Here is a 17,211-nt window from a genome sequence, read left to right on the forward strand (position 1 = left end):
TATATATATATATATGTAGTCAGGTCACCATATGTAATGTATGAATGTTAGGTCCTTACGTCTGAGGTACCAATCATAGTGTACAGATGAGTAGTTATTTAATGTAGTAATAGTGCTTCTGGTTCTGTGTCAGGTTGCTATATGTTGATAGTCAAAAGTATAGTGAAACAGCGTCATAACAACATCAAAGAGAAAAGAATAATATTCACAGATTTATTTACCAGCAGTGGTTAGTAAGATATTTGTAGTAGTAATTGACAATGGTAATGATTTGTTGGTTGCTCACTGTAGTGTGTGTGTGGAAGCCAATTCTACTACTGTGTGGGAAAATGAATGGAGGCATAACTTCACTATCATGTTGACTGAATGTTTGATTTTTATCTCTCTCAGTACATGTTTTGGGGACATGGTAAGCCAATGGTTGTTCTGTGTGTTCACCATCTGATCCTGACAGAAATTTTTCTCATCTGAGAAAAACCAAAGCATGTTCGGTGGGAGGGGGTGCTTGAGTTTGTTCAAAAGCTTCAAAGCACAGTAACTCTCTGACCTTGAGTCACTCTGTTGCTTCTGCTAAATATCAATAAAAATATACATATACTCATATTTTGAGTTCTATTTTACCTGTTTCCATCAACATACCTATATATGTACATATATATATATATATATATATATATATCATCATCATCATCATCATCGTTTAACGTCCGCTTTCCATGCTAGCATGGGTTGGACGATTTGACTGAGGACTGGTGAAACCGGATGGCTCCAGTCTGATTTGGCAGAGTTTCTACAGCTGGATGCCCTTCCTAACGCCAACCACTCAGAGAGTGTAGTGGGTGCTTTTACGTGTCACCCGCACGAAAATGGCCACGCTCGAAATGGTGTCTTTTATGTGCCACCCGCACAAGCCAGTCCAGGGGCACTGGCAACGATCTCGCTCGAAAATCCTACAGGAGCCAGTCAGGCGGTACTGGCAACGGCCACGCTCAAAATGGTGCATCTCATGTGCCACCCGCACAAGAACCAGTCCAGGGGCACTGGCAACGATCTTACTTGGCTTGCCGGGTCTTCTCACGCACAGCACATTTCCAAAGGTCTCGGTCAGTAGTCATCGCCTCGGTGAGGCCCAATGTACGAAGGTCTTGCCTCACCACCTCAGCCCAGGTCTTCCTGGGCCTACCTCTTCCACGGGTTCCCTCAACTGTTAGGGTGTGGCACTTTTTCACGCAGCTATCCTCCTCCATTCTCACCACATGTCCATACCAGCGCAATCGTCTCTCTTGCACGCCACAACTGATGCTTCTAATGTTCAGCTTTTCTCTCAAGATACTTACACTCTGACAGGTATTCACATTGACATTACACATCCAACGGAGCATACTGGCTTCATTCCTTGCGAGCTTACGTATGTCCTCAGCAGTTACAGCCCATGTTTCACTGCCATGTAGCATGGTTGTTCGTACGCATGCGTCATACAGTCTGCCTTTTACTCTGAGTGAGAGTCCCTTTGTCGCCAGCAGGGGTAAGAGCTCTCTAAACTTTGCCCAGGCTATTCTTATTCTAGCAGCTACAGTTTCAGCGCACCCACCCCCACTACTAACTTGGTCGCCCAGATAGCGGAAGCTATCGACTACCTCTAGTTTTTCACCCTGGAATGAGATAGAAGTTGTTTCCTGTTTGTTTACAGTCTTTATTGCACTTGAACATCTGCCACAAACAAAAACTAACTTGCTAGTTAACCTGCCTTTGATGTTGCTGCACCTCTTATGTGTCCATAGCTTGCACCGGGTACATCTTATAGAGTTACTACCTACTCCTTTTCTACATACTGAGCAGGGCCATCTACCTGAAGGGGTTTGTGTTTTATCTACCTTCCAACTTATTAGGATTTTGGTTTTAGCTAGGTTGACTCTAAGGCCCTTCAATTCTAGACCTTGCTTCCACACCTGAAACTTCTCCTCTAGTTCTGATAGTGACTCCGCAATTAGGGCAAGGTCATCAGCATAGAGGAGCTCCCAGGGGCAACCTGTCTTGAACTCCTCTGTGATTGCCTGGAGGACTATGGTAAATAAGAGGGGGCTGAGGACGGAACCTTGGTGGACCCCTACCTCTACCCGGAATTCATTGCTGTACTCATTTCCAACCCTCACCTTACTGGCAGCATCTCTGTACATGGCTCGCACAGCTCTCACTAACCATTCTTCTATCCCAAGTTTCCTCATTGACCACCAGATAAGGGATCGGGGGACCCTGTCAAAGGCTTTCTCCATGTCAACGAAAGCCAGGTACAGAGGTTTATCCTTAGCTAGGTATTTCTCCTGCAACTGTCTCACTAGAAATAAGGCATCAGTAGTGCTTTTACCTGGCACGAACCCAAACTGCATCTCATCTAAATTGATTCGCTCCCTAATTAGTTGGGCTATGACCCTCTCTGTAACTTTCATAACCTGATCTAACAGCTTGATGCCTCTGTAATTATTTGTATCTAAAGCGTCACCTTTACCTTTGTAGCAGTTGACTACATATATATATATATATATATATATATATATATACTAGTTAAGTCACATAACACACCCAATGTGGTATCTCTGTATCTTTCCAATATATAATACATCATCAGAGAGTGTTCAATAGTACTATGTAAATATCATACAGTTATATATTCAAATATACTGGGGGATAACAGGCTACACCCATCACCATCCTCATCATCTTCATTTTTACAGCTTCCTTGTAAATGCTTGCACCACCACAGTATCACAGCACTTGTCATTCTTTTGTCTTCTTTGTGAAGCTTAGTATCCTGAGATCCATATGTTCCACTTTTGTTCATGTTTTCCTTGGTCTTCTATGCTTCCTTCCACATTGATCTCCTAGTGGCTCAACTCTTTACCCATCTATCATCATCTATATGCATTTCATGTTTGCACCAGCACTGTCTTTTTCTCTTGAACATTACATCTATTAAAATTACATCAGGATTTATCCTAAAATTTTACGTGCTTGCCATGATAATTGGTGGAATAAAGGGTTATTAGAAGTGCAAAACCATTATTTAGAGTAGCATAGGCTTTTATGAATCTCAAAGTCAAAGATAAAACAACTCATCATTTAGCTATAAAGTAAAGAAAGGAAATTGTAAGTGACTGAAAAATACACAATCTAGTTGTTTAATTATGGAATCTGCCATAGGAATAACTTTAAAGGATAACTCCCTGCCCCTTGCTAACACCATTTAAGTTTTGGCTGATTGAAATTTCTGGAGTTCTTTCCCTTGCCACTACTGAGAAGAAAATTTTCAATAATGCTAATGACTTTTCTACTCATTAGGGTTATAATTTCAAGTAATTATTGGTTTTAAATTTTGGCATAAGGCCAGTAACTTTGGGTAAGTGGGAAAGTTGATTACATTGACCCCACTGCTCAACTGGTACTTATTTTATCGACCCCAAAAGGATGAAAGGTAAAGTTGACCATCTGCGGAATTTGAACTCAGAAAGCGAGGGCGGACAAAATGCCACTAAGCATTTTGCCTGATGTGCTAACGATTCTGCCAGCCTGCCGCCTTGTTTCAAGTGATTATTAAAATCATTTTCACCTCACCAGCTCAAGTATGGTAGCCTGCACTTAATATATTCTGCAGAGAGAAGGTACATTTTTGAAATTATTGTATGTCAATATATTGTATCTGTTATCTTTTACTTGTTTCAGTCATTGGACTGTGGCCATGCTGGGGCATCACCTTGAGGAATTTTGGTTGAACTAATCAACCCGAGTACTTATTTTCTTTTGAAGTTTGGTATCTATTCTAACAAGGGCGTAAATATACCAGCATTGGTTGTCAAGCGGCGTTGGGGGACAAACACAAAAATATGCATACACATGACAGGTTTTTTTCAGTTTCCATCTACCAAATCCATTAGCAAGGCCTTGGTCGGCCTGAGGCTATAGTAGAAGACACTTGTCTAAGGCGTCACACAATGGGACTGAACCCGGAGCCATGTGGTTGGGAAGCAAACTTCGAACCACACAGCCATGCCTGAAACTGTATGTATATGTATTTTTATGTATTTCGATGTTTTTGTGTGTTTGTGAATGTAATGTATCTGCATGCATCTGTGTGTGTGTGTGTGGTGCATGTAGCCTGATACACATAAAGATATGTATAGCTCTGTGTGTGAGTGTGTGTGTGTACGCATGCAAATGTGTGAATGAGTATGTGCAAGTGTGAGTGAATGTGTATGCGTGTGCTTGAGTGCACACATCTCTTGACACCAAGTGATGGTTGCCCTTCCTAACGGCACCACTTTATAGTGTGTTCTGGGTGTGTTTTTGTGCCACTTGCAAGCAAGTTAGAGAAGGGAAGGAAAAAGCAACCTCAAACTGAGTGAAAAGGTGTATACACACACACAGACATACACACATTTACAAATACAGGTTCATATAAGTGTGAATGGCACTACTATTGGCACTCTGTCGCTTACGACGTTGAGGGTTCCAGTTGATCCGATCAACGGAACAGCCTGCTCGTGAAATTAACGTGCAAGTGGCTGAGCACTCCACAGACACGTGTACCCTTAACGTAGTTCTCGGGGATATTCAGCGTGACACAGTGTGACAAGGCTGACCCTTTGAATTACAGGCACAACAGAAACAGGAAGTAAGAGTGAGAGAAAGTTGTGGTGAAAGAGTACAGCAGGGTTCGCCACCATCCCCTGCCAGAGCCTTGTGGAGCTTTTAGGTGTTTTCACTCAATAATCACTCACAATGCCCGGTCTGGGAATCCAAACCGCGATCCTATGACCGCGAGTTCGCTGCCCTAACCACTGGGCCATTGCGCCTCCACTGTGAATGGCAATACAGTGAGAAAAGAATTGAATACTGTTAAGCAGAGGGATATTATAGGTTTCAAATTTAGGCACAACGCCAGCAATTTCGGGGTAGGGGTAAGTCAATTACATTGACCCCAGTGTTCAACTGGTACTTACTTTATCGACCTAGGAAGGATGAAAGGCAGAGTCAACGTTGGCGAAATTTGAACTCAGAATATAAAGATGGATGAAATGCTGCCTTAGAGAGGAATAATATTTATACATTCAAAGTGCTTAGTGACATTTCGTCTGTCTTTATGTTTTGAGTTGAAATGCTGCTGGGATCAACTTTGCCTATCATCCTTTTGGGGTTGATAAAATTAATACCAGTTTAGCACTGGAGACGATGTCATTGACTTACAACTCTTTCCTGAAGTTGCTGGCCTTGTGCCAAAATTTGAAACCAATATAAATGTAAATTAATGTTATTTGTGGTAGCACAGTTTACCTTTGATTTAAGAAAATAATAGTTGGAGAAAATCGTCAACGATTAAAATAAAAAAAGTTTTTATTGTTTTAATAAAATAATTTAATGAAACACTTTATATATAAAACTTGCTCTCATATTTAATTCTCTTTGGATTCAATCCTTCAAAGTAGTTTCCATAAGGTAATTATTTCATATGTTCAAGTCTTATATAAAATATTTAGAATGTATTTTTATCTTGATGCATTTAGCCCGTCTTAAAATCTTTTCACGGCACGGGTATACTAGTATATATGTGTGTGAATACATATGTATACATGTGTTTGGATACCTATCTATCTTTATACATAATATATATATGTATATATATATATTTGTGTTAGTATGTCTGTTTGCGTCCGATTTCCTGGTAATGCAACTCAACCTTTCTAGCGTTTCTGTGGAGATTGGATTAAGAAAAATACAACTCACTTAGGTGAGCAGTCGTGTGATGATAACCAGACAGGTACACACACTCACACACACACATACACGCGCGCGCACACACACCACACACACGCAAAGATCTCATCCATCTATTTATACACGTAGAGTATCTGATACATTCAAAGAGGAAGAAAGTCGGAGAAAAATGAGCACACATCGTGTCAAGGCAACGGGCGTGTAGATAGGTGTGTGTGTGTGTGCGTGCGCGCTTATGTATTTATAATACATTTATGTGTGTGTGTGTACGGGACGGGAGGGCAAGGATTATGGGGGATGTTTATAGAAGATATAAAGGCGGGGGAAGATATGCACCTACCCTGCACTTGCGCTAAAATACATCCACATGGATATGTAGATTATACATTTTTTTCTTACTTCAAATGTTTATTTATCTGTGAATCCATCTATCCACCTACCTACCTACCTACCTATTTATCTATCTACGCATGTTCGTACGTCTGTGTGTCTATGTGTGTATACATACAGATACATACACAGAGGCATATTCATACAAACACAGACCTTCGTGAATAAGCATATGCATACAAGTTATAAATCCACCTACACGTGCAGACATAACTATGCATATCCAAATTACACAAACACAAGCATATATAGGCACTTGTGTGTACGGTATATAGTTACAGATATATATTCTGATACATATATATATATATAAATATATACTCACACATACATGTGTATGTGTCTACTGGGAGAATGAAAGAGAGAGAAAGAGAGATAAACGTGTAGATTATTCGTACGAGCTCAAACTGTTGCACACAAACACATTTTCATAGTCTAATTCACAATTTTATACACACAGAGAGACATATACGAATTTGTTATTCACTGAGTCACAATGACATCCAGTTACGACTGAACACACTCTTACATAGCTACAATATTAACACAAATTCACACAAGCATATAGGTCTACTATAATACATTCACACAACACATAAGAGGTATACTCTTATAAATACACACACTCACGGAGAAACACTCGTATACATAAGTATATGAATACATTCACTTATATTACAGTAATGGTTAGACCTCGATTTGCACACGTAAATACATACACATAGTTTATGGAAATTGACACAAGCTCACACACATTGACATTTACTCATTCATTCACATATATACAATCATTATTCTTTCTCACTGTTGCTATTAATGTTGTTTAGCCACAGGTCAGTCGTAATTAAAGCATTCCAGCCGTGTTCATTCTGTATTATTCGGGGTTCCTATCGCTAGATTAACCAATGTGTCCTTTTTTTTTTAATATGGTAGGTTTAATTTCAAGAAAATTTGGCTACTATTTCTAGCAGACTATGCGACTGCATAACTGTTGTCTTGCTGAGTCGTAACGCACACACACACACACACACGTTAAGCTCCAAGTGAGCCCTGATTGAATACTTATGATCAAAGGCTAGCCTGTCTTTTTTTTATGGAGGTGTGCTTTCTCTAATTATTATTATTTGAGGTAGATTGATTACTATTTCAAGCAAATGGAGTGACCACATCTAGAATTTCTGTGTATGCAGATTCATACACACGCTATTTAATTATTGACTCACAAAAACACACGATCTTAAATCACACCGACACTTCCATATTAACGTTTACAGTCACAATTTGTAAGAACGTAGTAGCCAGCTTGTTATCTTCATATACATTCTCTTTTGTAGCTTCTCATTTACTGTCACACCATCTATGGCGCAATTTTTGTTTACTACAACACAAGAGTTTGATTCGCATTCGCACACACTCACAAAATCATATAGTTTTAAATCACATACATACATATGAAGCAGCCGCACGATAGATTTAGATATTCGTACACACCTATTTGTCTAGTTATACACTAATGCACCGACAAAGTAAGCCCATACATATATTTACAGCTACAAGTAGATATAGAAATGTACACACGCTCACAGAAATACATATACATACAGGAAGAGAAATATATATACATATATATATATATATAGAGAGAGAGAGAGAGAAAGAATGAGATGGTGAAAAGCTCAAGAAATATAAATACAAATAGACGATCATAAAATACAACAAAGCACGAAGGGAAATTGATGTAAAAGGAAAAGGTAAAGACAAACAAATATACAGAGAGAGTGAGAAAGAGAGAGAGAAAATTGAAAGAGAGGGAGTTAACACATATAACTCGACGATAGAGACAGACTAATTAAGAGGGAGGGTGACAAATACATCGATATAACGAGGGAGCCTCTATGTGATAGGTCGATTTTCTAGAAATAGTAGCCAAATCTCCCTTAAATATATATATACACCCCGTCGTCTTATAAAGAAAAGGATACGTTGAAAAATGCAATTTCCTGAAACACAAAAAGACGGAATGGTTGTGCTGGAACGTTTCTGATCATAGATTTACTCAATCAGAGTAGACCTGGGGCTAAGCAACTAAACGTAAGCGCGTACGCACACACACACACAACACACAAACACATATGCATGAGTGAGAGAGGGCGAAATAAACATACGCACAGCAGACACACAGAGAAAAAGATAGAGAGAGAAAACCATGGTCACAGTCACATATCCTATATAAACAAACACGATCAGACACACATACATACATTCACGTGAAAGAGAGAGAGTAGAAAGGGGGAGACAACTACACAGTTACAGGCACACACAATCACATCGAGACACACAGTAATACACGTAATACATGTGTACACAGACAGAGAGGGGGAGACAACTACAGTCATAAGTACACATCGTTATATATAACGACGGAAATACATGCACACTAACATACTTAAACACACACTGGTAGAAAGGGGGAGACAACCACAGTCACGGCACAACCTCTGTAACAACGAAAACGCGCACACATGAATTAACATAGGAACGCACTCATACACAGACAGGAAGAGAGAAAGGTAGAGAGTATAAGCGAGAGAGGGAGAGAGAGGGAAACATGCTCAATCGTACAACTTTATAACGTACATACACTTTTACAGTAAAAGAACTATATAACAAAAACAACACACAAATACTCCATTTACTCTCACACACACATACACAGCGAGAGAGTGACGTCATTGCAAGTAAAGCCGCCGAGTAAGTAGCAGGAAGGAAAGGAAAGGAAAGCCAGTGTAATGGCGGCGGTCATGGTAAGATGATTGAAGACGGCCCCGGATCACAACACGGAGGAGGCAGTAGTAGTAGTATTGGTGGTGGTGGTGGTGGCCAGGTAGTAGGAGGTGGTAGTATCAGCAGCAGCAACAACAACAACAACAACGGCGCTAGTCCAGTCATCTTTTCCGCCGTCAACAACAGTAATAGTGTTGGTAGTAGTTGTGGTGGTTGTAGTGGTGTTGTTGGTGGACTTGGTGCTGCTGGAATGGTTACCAAACAACAAGCCGATGAATCGAGCCAAAGGCCTCAGTATTCTATGCCGGGAATTTTACATTTCTTACAAACGGAATGGGCAAGATTCGAGATGGAACGGTCGCAATGGGAGGTGGAGAGAGCAGAACTTCAAGTAAGTCTTTGGTCGATTTCATTTACCTCTCATTTTGTTGTTGATGTTATTATTATTATTATTATAAGATACTGATGATAGACATTATCTTTCATCTTCGTCTCACACACACTCATCACTCAGCAACACTGCTTCGCCCTCTACTATATCTCTACCATAGTACACCATACACCACACCACTGCTTCATTACTTCACACTCACAGCAACTATTACACCCATTCAAACAGCACCAATCTCCGCTCCACCGCACCAACACTACCATTACAGTCACTTAAAATACTACATCACGACTTCACTACCCTCCACTTGGCCACACCGGGGAGCCTCCACTTGGTTCATCGACCTGCTAGAAATAGAAGATAAATAACGCCTTAAAAAAAATAAAAGCGCGTATTACGTATAAAAAAAACTATAATAAAGTGTAATGGTCACGCATGGAATGCTTTTGATCGTAGCTCTGCTCGATAAAACTGAACTGGAGTTAAAGAACTTCACCACTATTTGACTAGTCCGCAGCATCGCTACATTCCACTCATTCAAACATCACATCATATCAGCAACTTCTACTACATCATCCACCATCACCGATACAGCACCTCTGCAATCACTCAAATATCACACCAGCATTTCATTACACTAACACTTGGATGGTATGACTTGATCCGTTACCAAATTTATTTTACCCCACCCTTGGGTACATTTAACGGAATTCAGTGGGGGTTTTTTTTTTTTTTGGCAAGTATTCGGGGGTCAGGTCTCAATTCTGAGGATAACAGACTCCCTTTCCTTAAACCAGTTACGGGGAAACGGTCATAGGTGCTGCCCTTCATTCTTTTCCTGACTGGACAAGAAAAACTACACAGTACCTCTGTAACAGAGGGACCATGAATCACCATTTCGTGGTCACGAGAAATAGAAGCCAAATCTCCTTCACATCATGTCCTACTGTCTTTAAAGAAAAAAATGATAAGTAAAACATTGGATAATGTAGTTTGATTGAATAAGGGACAAGATGGTCAGAGCAGGAACGCTTTGCTGACCGAGGGCCGAATAATAACTCTACTTTACACCACCAACTGGATTTTCCTTTCGACTGTATATTATCTTTATATTGTATTAATTATTATTATATATTAAATTGAAGCTTTTATGATAAAGCCTGTTTGAACGGAACACCAGACCTCACTCCAACCTCTACTCCAACACCAGCTTTCACTCAAACCTCTGTCATTATTTTTCATTTCTCTTTCCTAAACACACACACATATATACACACACACACACACATATATATATATATATACACACACACATATATATATATATATATACACACACACACACACACAAACCCATTGGTACATAAACATACGTATACATATCATTTATAACTTCGTACAACACACGTTCACTATATATTATATATATATATATAGTTAAATATTCATGTATATATACTTACCTTATATACACCCAAATAGACACAAGTGATCTCAATCATTTGATTTGATATTTGTGAATAGTGGAAGAAATAGTATACAATGTGTGTGTCTATGCATTTTGTCTGTATGTGTGTATATATTAGTCAATAGTTGACATGTATATGCACACACACACTGTCTATGTGTAACTAAGCTTCAAATTCTTGACGCTAAACCAAATCGTAAAACGACGTTAAGTTCAACATATATGCTCAATAATTGGGAAATAATAGTTATAATTATAATAATAATTATTGGTTTATATTTTCAGATTCCTCTTCTTAATTTAGGTTCAGTGTTAAAAACTTAAGGACTATCGTATTTATGATATCTATAATTCATTAGTATCATTATTTATCGCAGTTTGTTTTATTTTCTGACTATTGGCTATTTTTTTTCTTCTGGTTTCTTTTTAAACATCAGTTTTTTTCCCCCCAGAAGTGAGGGTCCAGTTTTGAGTAGAAAGCGCTACATAAACTGATCCCCCCTACCTACCTTCTACTCCATGGCGCGCTGTTGTTAAAACGAAGTCACTGCTTTCTATATTCCCATTGCCTTTAAATATACGTTTATTAATTTTCTTCCTTATCCTTTCTTTTGTTCTCTCTCTACAAAACTAAACAAAACTTTCTCGATCTAAAAACAATAAACAGAAACCAAAACATTTTAAACTTTGTGAGTCTGCCCATACATGTTTGTAAAGAAGGGTATGTATATGCATAGATGATATTGGTTAGTGTTTCATTATATGCTTACATCCCTTCGCAATATTCATACATTATATATATATATATATATAGTGGATATGTAAAGGCTTGTTGTTTTCGTTTGTATACATGATGTGTGTATGTGCAAAAATACACACACACATTATAAAGTATTATAGGGATGTTTATTATATATTCAAACTTCTGTAAAAATATCTTGTGTATTTACCTGACTAGTATGAATATACTGGTGTGCACGTACTACTTATGCACCGTATGTGTATTATAATAGTACGACAAATACTACCGTATATTCTAGCACTCAAATTCTATCCTCACACATCAGTTCATGTGTGAGTGTATGTGTGTATATATATATATATATATATATATATATATATATATATATCACACACACACACACACACGTGTGTGTATGTGTGTGCGTGATGCAGTCGCCTGTACTAAATGCATTTCCACGAACGGGAACCATTTTAGATGGTGTAAAATATTTGTCCGGCGGAATCCTTACGATTATAATGGTTTAATGAGCCCTGATACTTCAAGTCCTCACTCGAGGTGGGTGGGGAGAGAAATAAAATTTAAAAAAAAAACCCCTAATGCTAGGGGCCTTGTAGTTGTTCTGGCAGAGGAATGGGTTTGACGATGTGATTAATACTTAAGGGCCTCGTTAGAAACAAGGTTGCAAGTAATGGTGGTGGTGTGAGTCTAATGATGTGAAAATTATACAGGCTTTGATACTACAGGTAATCTATGAAAACGGGGCTTGGTAGTAGTGGATCTCGTAATGAGAGGATTATACAGGACTTGATACCAGAAGGGTTAGTAGTGGTAGTGGACTGGACTTGGAGATTTTCATACTTATGCCACGCCTTTTTCTCTCTAAATACAATGTTATAAAATGTAACTAAAGGAACAAGTGATCTCTATTGAACATGAAATCGAAAGTAATATATATATATATATATATATATATATATATATATATATATATATATATATTACGCTAAAGCACATTCGAATAAGTAATGCGGTCTTCATTAATGAAATTAAGCAATAATTTACTTTTAAGAATTAACTTTTCGTGAATGACTGACGGAATCAGTAGGACATTCTGAGTTCAAATCTAGTCGATGTCTTCGTTGCTTTATCATCGTCCTGCTGTTGCTGAAATAAATACTTGTCCAGTGTCGGGTAAGGTGTGGCACTACCCGGTAATCGTTTTTAATAAAGCTATAACGCCTGGCATTTTGAGGGAGGACGAGTCGATTACAACGCCTTCTGTAATTGACATATACTTTATTTTTCGACCCATGCAGGATGAAAGGCAATAATTTACTTCGATAAGATTTGAACTCAGATCTTAAGAGAGCCGGAACGAAAGTTGCAAAGTATTTTTTTTTTTTTTTCGGAAAATAATTTGACACTTCTGATATTTCGTTTATTCTTTCCGTCTTACTACTACTACTGGCTGATATTAGTGATTTCCCATTTTAAATTTTAAGCTCTTTGGAGGGAGTTTTTGTCAGCTAACTGCATGGGTAATCTCAGTTAATAATCACTTAGATTACATGTGTGAGAGGCACCACCGTATGTGAGGGTGTTTTCTCTGAGTTACTGTTACTGCTCCGAGTTTCGTAACGGTCGCTACTCGTTAATATCTCGTTCCACTACAAACTCGTAACATTCATTCATTCATTCATTAGCTAACTTTAACTCTCTCTCTCCTCTCCTAGAAAGTTGTACTTTCTGCTCCAATCAACACCTTTACTTTTTAATTTTTTTCCCCCCTATTTCGTCAATTAGTCTCCACCCTGCGTATTTCGTATAATCTATCTCGTCAGTTCTGGTAACATTTTGTCCGTGGTGGTTGTCGTTGTATTGCAAGCAACTATTTAAAGTCAAATTGACCGATTTACTACTACCACTACTACTACTACTACTGTGCAGGCGCGTGGTTTGGTGGTTAGGACATTCGGCTCTCGATCGTGAGTTCGTTACCCGGCGGTGCGTTATGTCCTTGAAGAAGACATTTTATTTCACGTTGTTCTTGTCCATTCAGCTGGCAAAAATTAAGTAGTACCTGTAATTCAAAGGGCCAACCTTGTCATATTCTGTGTTACGATGAATCTCCCCAAAAACTATATTAAAAGTATGCGTGTCTGTGGAGTGCCCAGTCACTTGTACGTTAATTTCATGAACAGGCTGTTTTCGTTGATCGGAACAACTGGAACACTCGTCGTCGTAACCGACGGAATGCCAATTCTACTACTAATACTACCACTACTGATGTCCCGTGTCACAGTTTGTTGCTTGAAATACCCATCCACCCGTCCATGCTCCAACCCATTCTCTCTCTCGTTCTTTTTTTAGCCACAGGTTTTGCGGTGATCCGTCAGGCCCACGATGAAACGCGATCCTGTTGTGACCATCCTGACTTTAATATAATATTGTAAAGCTATAATATTCAGAGTGTCCTTCCTTTGTTTAAAGATGGTGGCAGGGCACACGATTTGAGGGATATTTTGACTGCCATTTCTAACCGCACGTGACCCCTCTCCCCTTAGAGAGAAATTCAATTTTCTTGCTACCTATACCCGTTCACTCGTGTTTCATCCCTCTTATGTGTGTTGACAATAAATTTATTTCTTATCTAATTTTAGTTATTTTTGTATTAGGATTTTCCTCCTCATTCCGTTAGAGTGCTTCAATATCTGCGAGAAACAATCGCCTGTCTTTTAATTCTTATTTTCAAACTCACACTCAAACTCACACTCTGCAGATTCAGCTTTGAATTCTGTGTCAAGTATTCGATGTTTAAGCATATCGAAGGAAGTAAGTATGACTGAGTCTGGTGAGGCAGAAACGTTTTGAGTTCAAAAGTTGACTTGTCTTTCATCGGTTTGGGATCGTTAAAAGAAGAATAGGTAAATTTTGATGTGCACTTATCAAAATTTACCGAATATATATATATATATATATATATATATATATATATATATATATATATATATATAATTTTCCAGAGGATGTAGCAAATTTAAAAGTTAAAAACCTTGAAATATATATATATATATATATATATATGTGTGTGTGTGTGTGTGTGTATAAACATCTAATTGTGAAAGTGGAAAAATTATGAGAAAAGCCATTTCTATTCATTTTTTCATATCTAAAAATAGGATAAAATCTTTATAAGAATTTATCAAGTAGTTAGCGTGAAAAACCTCATAAGGGAAACATTTATTAATTATTCCCTTTAAATATATTTATTTATATTAAGGGCATTACTATACATAAATGCCTCACGCTAGGAGGGATTTTTAAAGTTAAAACTACCATAATAAACACATTTTTTTCCATATATATATATAGACATATAAATGTGTGTGCGGTGTATGTAATATGGTGTGAGTGTGTGTATGTATATATATATATATATATATATATATATATATATATATATATGGGGTGGGGTGTACATACACACACACGTCTTTTATTTTATCCTGGAATGATGAAAGAAAAATTTGATTCGAGTTGAATTTGAACTCAAAACGTAAAGGGTAAGACTAAACACCCCAAGGCGTTTTGCTGGACACTAAGAATTCTGTCAATAATTTAGACACATTTTGAAGGGAGGGGTTGGTTGATATCAACGACCTCCTAAATTTGACAGATTCTTATTTTATCTACCTCGGAGGGATGAAAAGCAAATTGACGTAGGCGGCGTTTGAACTCATGAGTGTAAATGCCGCAAGGTCTTTTTTATTTTTCCAATGCTCTAACGATTTTGCCAGCTCGCCACCGTAATCATTATATTTTCTGAGGCTGTCATAAGACCTGTTGAATGTATGGCGGCGTTATGGTCAATATAAATGAGCCATTTATTTACTGGTGGTTCTGGTGGTTATTTCAACTCGAGGGCAACCCTGATGCTGCACACCTATGGATAATAAAAACTTAATTTTGTCTATTGGCAACGATTAAGACGGAGGTTGTGATTTTAGTGAAATTTAATTCATTTCTAGCAGATCGAGCGACTACGTTGAGGCGGCTTCTTCGTTGAAATAGTTATTGCTTAGCTTTAGGTTAGCCCTGATCACACTATTCTATGATCAAAAAGCATTCCAACCACGACCATCCTGTGTTTTTCTTATGTACAGAGAACCCAAGACCGTATTATTCAACGTGTTCTTTTTTTTAAGACGGTGTGATTTAAGGGTGGTTGACTGTTATTTCTAGCGGCCATGCAGGGGCGCATTCGCTTAAGCGTTGGGTTTTTATCTGCGTTAGTAACGGAGAAATAACAGGAAAGTTAACTTTGCTGGAAATCGAACTAAAACAAATATGAAACAACAAGAATAATTATCAAATTATACCAACTTCAGTGCTCAACTGGTACTTATTTTATTGACCTCAAAGGGTTGAAAGGCTGAGTTGACTTCGGCGGAATTTGAACTCAGAACGTAAAGACGGACGAAATGCCGCTAAGCATTTTACCCTGCGTGCTAACGATTCTGCCAATAATGATAATGGTTTCAAATTTTGGCACAGGGCTAACAGTTTTTGAAGGGAGGGGGAAGTCGATTACATCGATCCCCAGTACTTTACTGATATTTATTTTATCGATCACTTAAAGATGAAAGGCAAAGTTGACTCTGGTGGTGTTTGAACTCAGAACAGTGAATCGGAAAAAATATCGCAAAGCATTTTGCCCGACGCGCTAACGATTCTATTCCCGCCATCTTTGACTATTTCTTACATGAGTAACACAAAATGACACATCTGCAGAGCAAGGAGGGAGAGAGGAAGGGCGGTGTTTGGAATATATCGATCTCCTAGTTCTTGACTAGTTCTTTATTTAGTGAAACACCGCAAAGATGAAATCAAGGTATTTGAACTTAGAATGCCATATAATATAATATTGTTCTGGTGGTTAGGGTGGTGGTGGATTATCAGATTCGTTAGAATGTCGGACAAAATGCCTTGCAACACTCTCGATGTTTCGAGTTCAAATGCCGCTGAGTTCAGTCTTGCTTTTTATCCCTCTTCGGACAGTCAATGAAATTAAGCACTAGGCAAGTTCTAAAATTAGTGTAATGGACTAACCTCTTCAAAATTTCTGATCTTGCGTCTGTTTGTCTGTGTTAAAAATAATATAATGACAGTGGTGATTAAAATATAACTTGCTGGTGTCTTTACTCGATAGAAGCATAGCTATTGGTTTAAGAAGCTCGTGGACTCAGTTCCACTTTGGGCAAGTGTCTTCTACGGTTGCCCCAGACCAACTAATGCCTTGTCAGGGAATTTAGTAGACGGAAACTGTGAAACCCCGTCGTATATATATATATATATATATATATATATATATATATGTGTGTGTGTGTGCTTGTGTGTGTTTGCCAGCGCTTGACAACCGGTGTTGGTTTGTTTACATTCTTGTGACTTTGCAGTTCGGAAAAAGAGAACGATAGATTGAATACCAGACTTGAAAATCAGTTCGACTAAACTCTTCAAGGTGGTGCTCCAACATGACCGCAATTCAATGAGTCAAACAAATGAAAGAAAGAAAAAAAAAAGCGTATCCTTCAACCGTCAAGAATCACTCCCAAATATATACAGATTGGGAGCTTCTGTCTGGTCGTTCGATTGCTAGAAATAGCAGTC

General features: G+C 38.3%; 1 protein-coding gene across 8 annotated transcripts in view; it reads left to right on the top strand.

Moving 5' to 3' along the window:
- The first annotated feature begins 8,887 nt into the window (after nucleotides 1-8,887).
- The window catches only part of LOC106882575 (striatin-3), a 267,291-nt gene continuing 258,967 nt past the window's right edge, over nucleotides 8,888-17,211 (top strand). For all 8 annotated transcript variants that reach the window (XM_052976853.2, XM_052976854.2, XM_052976856.2 and 5 more), the window contains exon 1: nucleotides 8,888-9,331. In XM_052976853.2, coding sequence (XP_052832813.1) covers nucleotides 8,966-9,331 — 366 coding nt within the window. In that variant the 5' untranslated portion in view covers nucleotides 8,888-8,965. The remainder of the gene's footprint in view (nucleotides 9,332-17,211) is intronic.

Source organism: Octopus bimaculoides, chromosome 24, assembly GCF_046866305.1.
Source record: "Octopus bimaculoides isolate indiv1 chromosome 24, ASM4686630v1, whole genome shotgun sequence".
Lineage (NCBI taxonomy): Eukaryota > Metazoa > Mollusca > Cephalopoda > Octopoda > Octopodidae > Octopus > Octopus bimaculoides.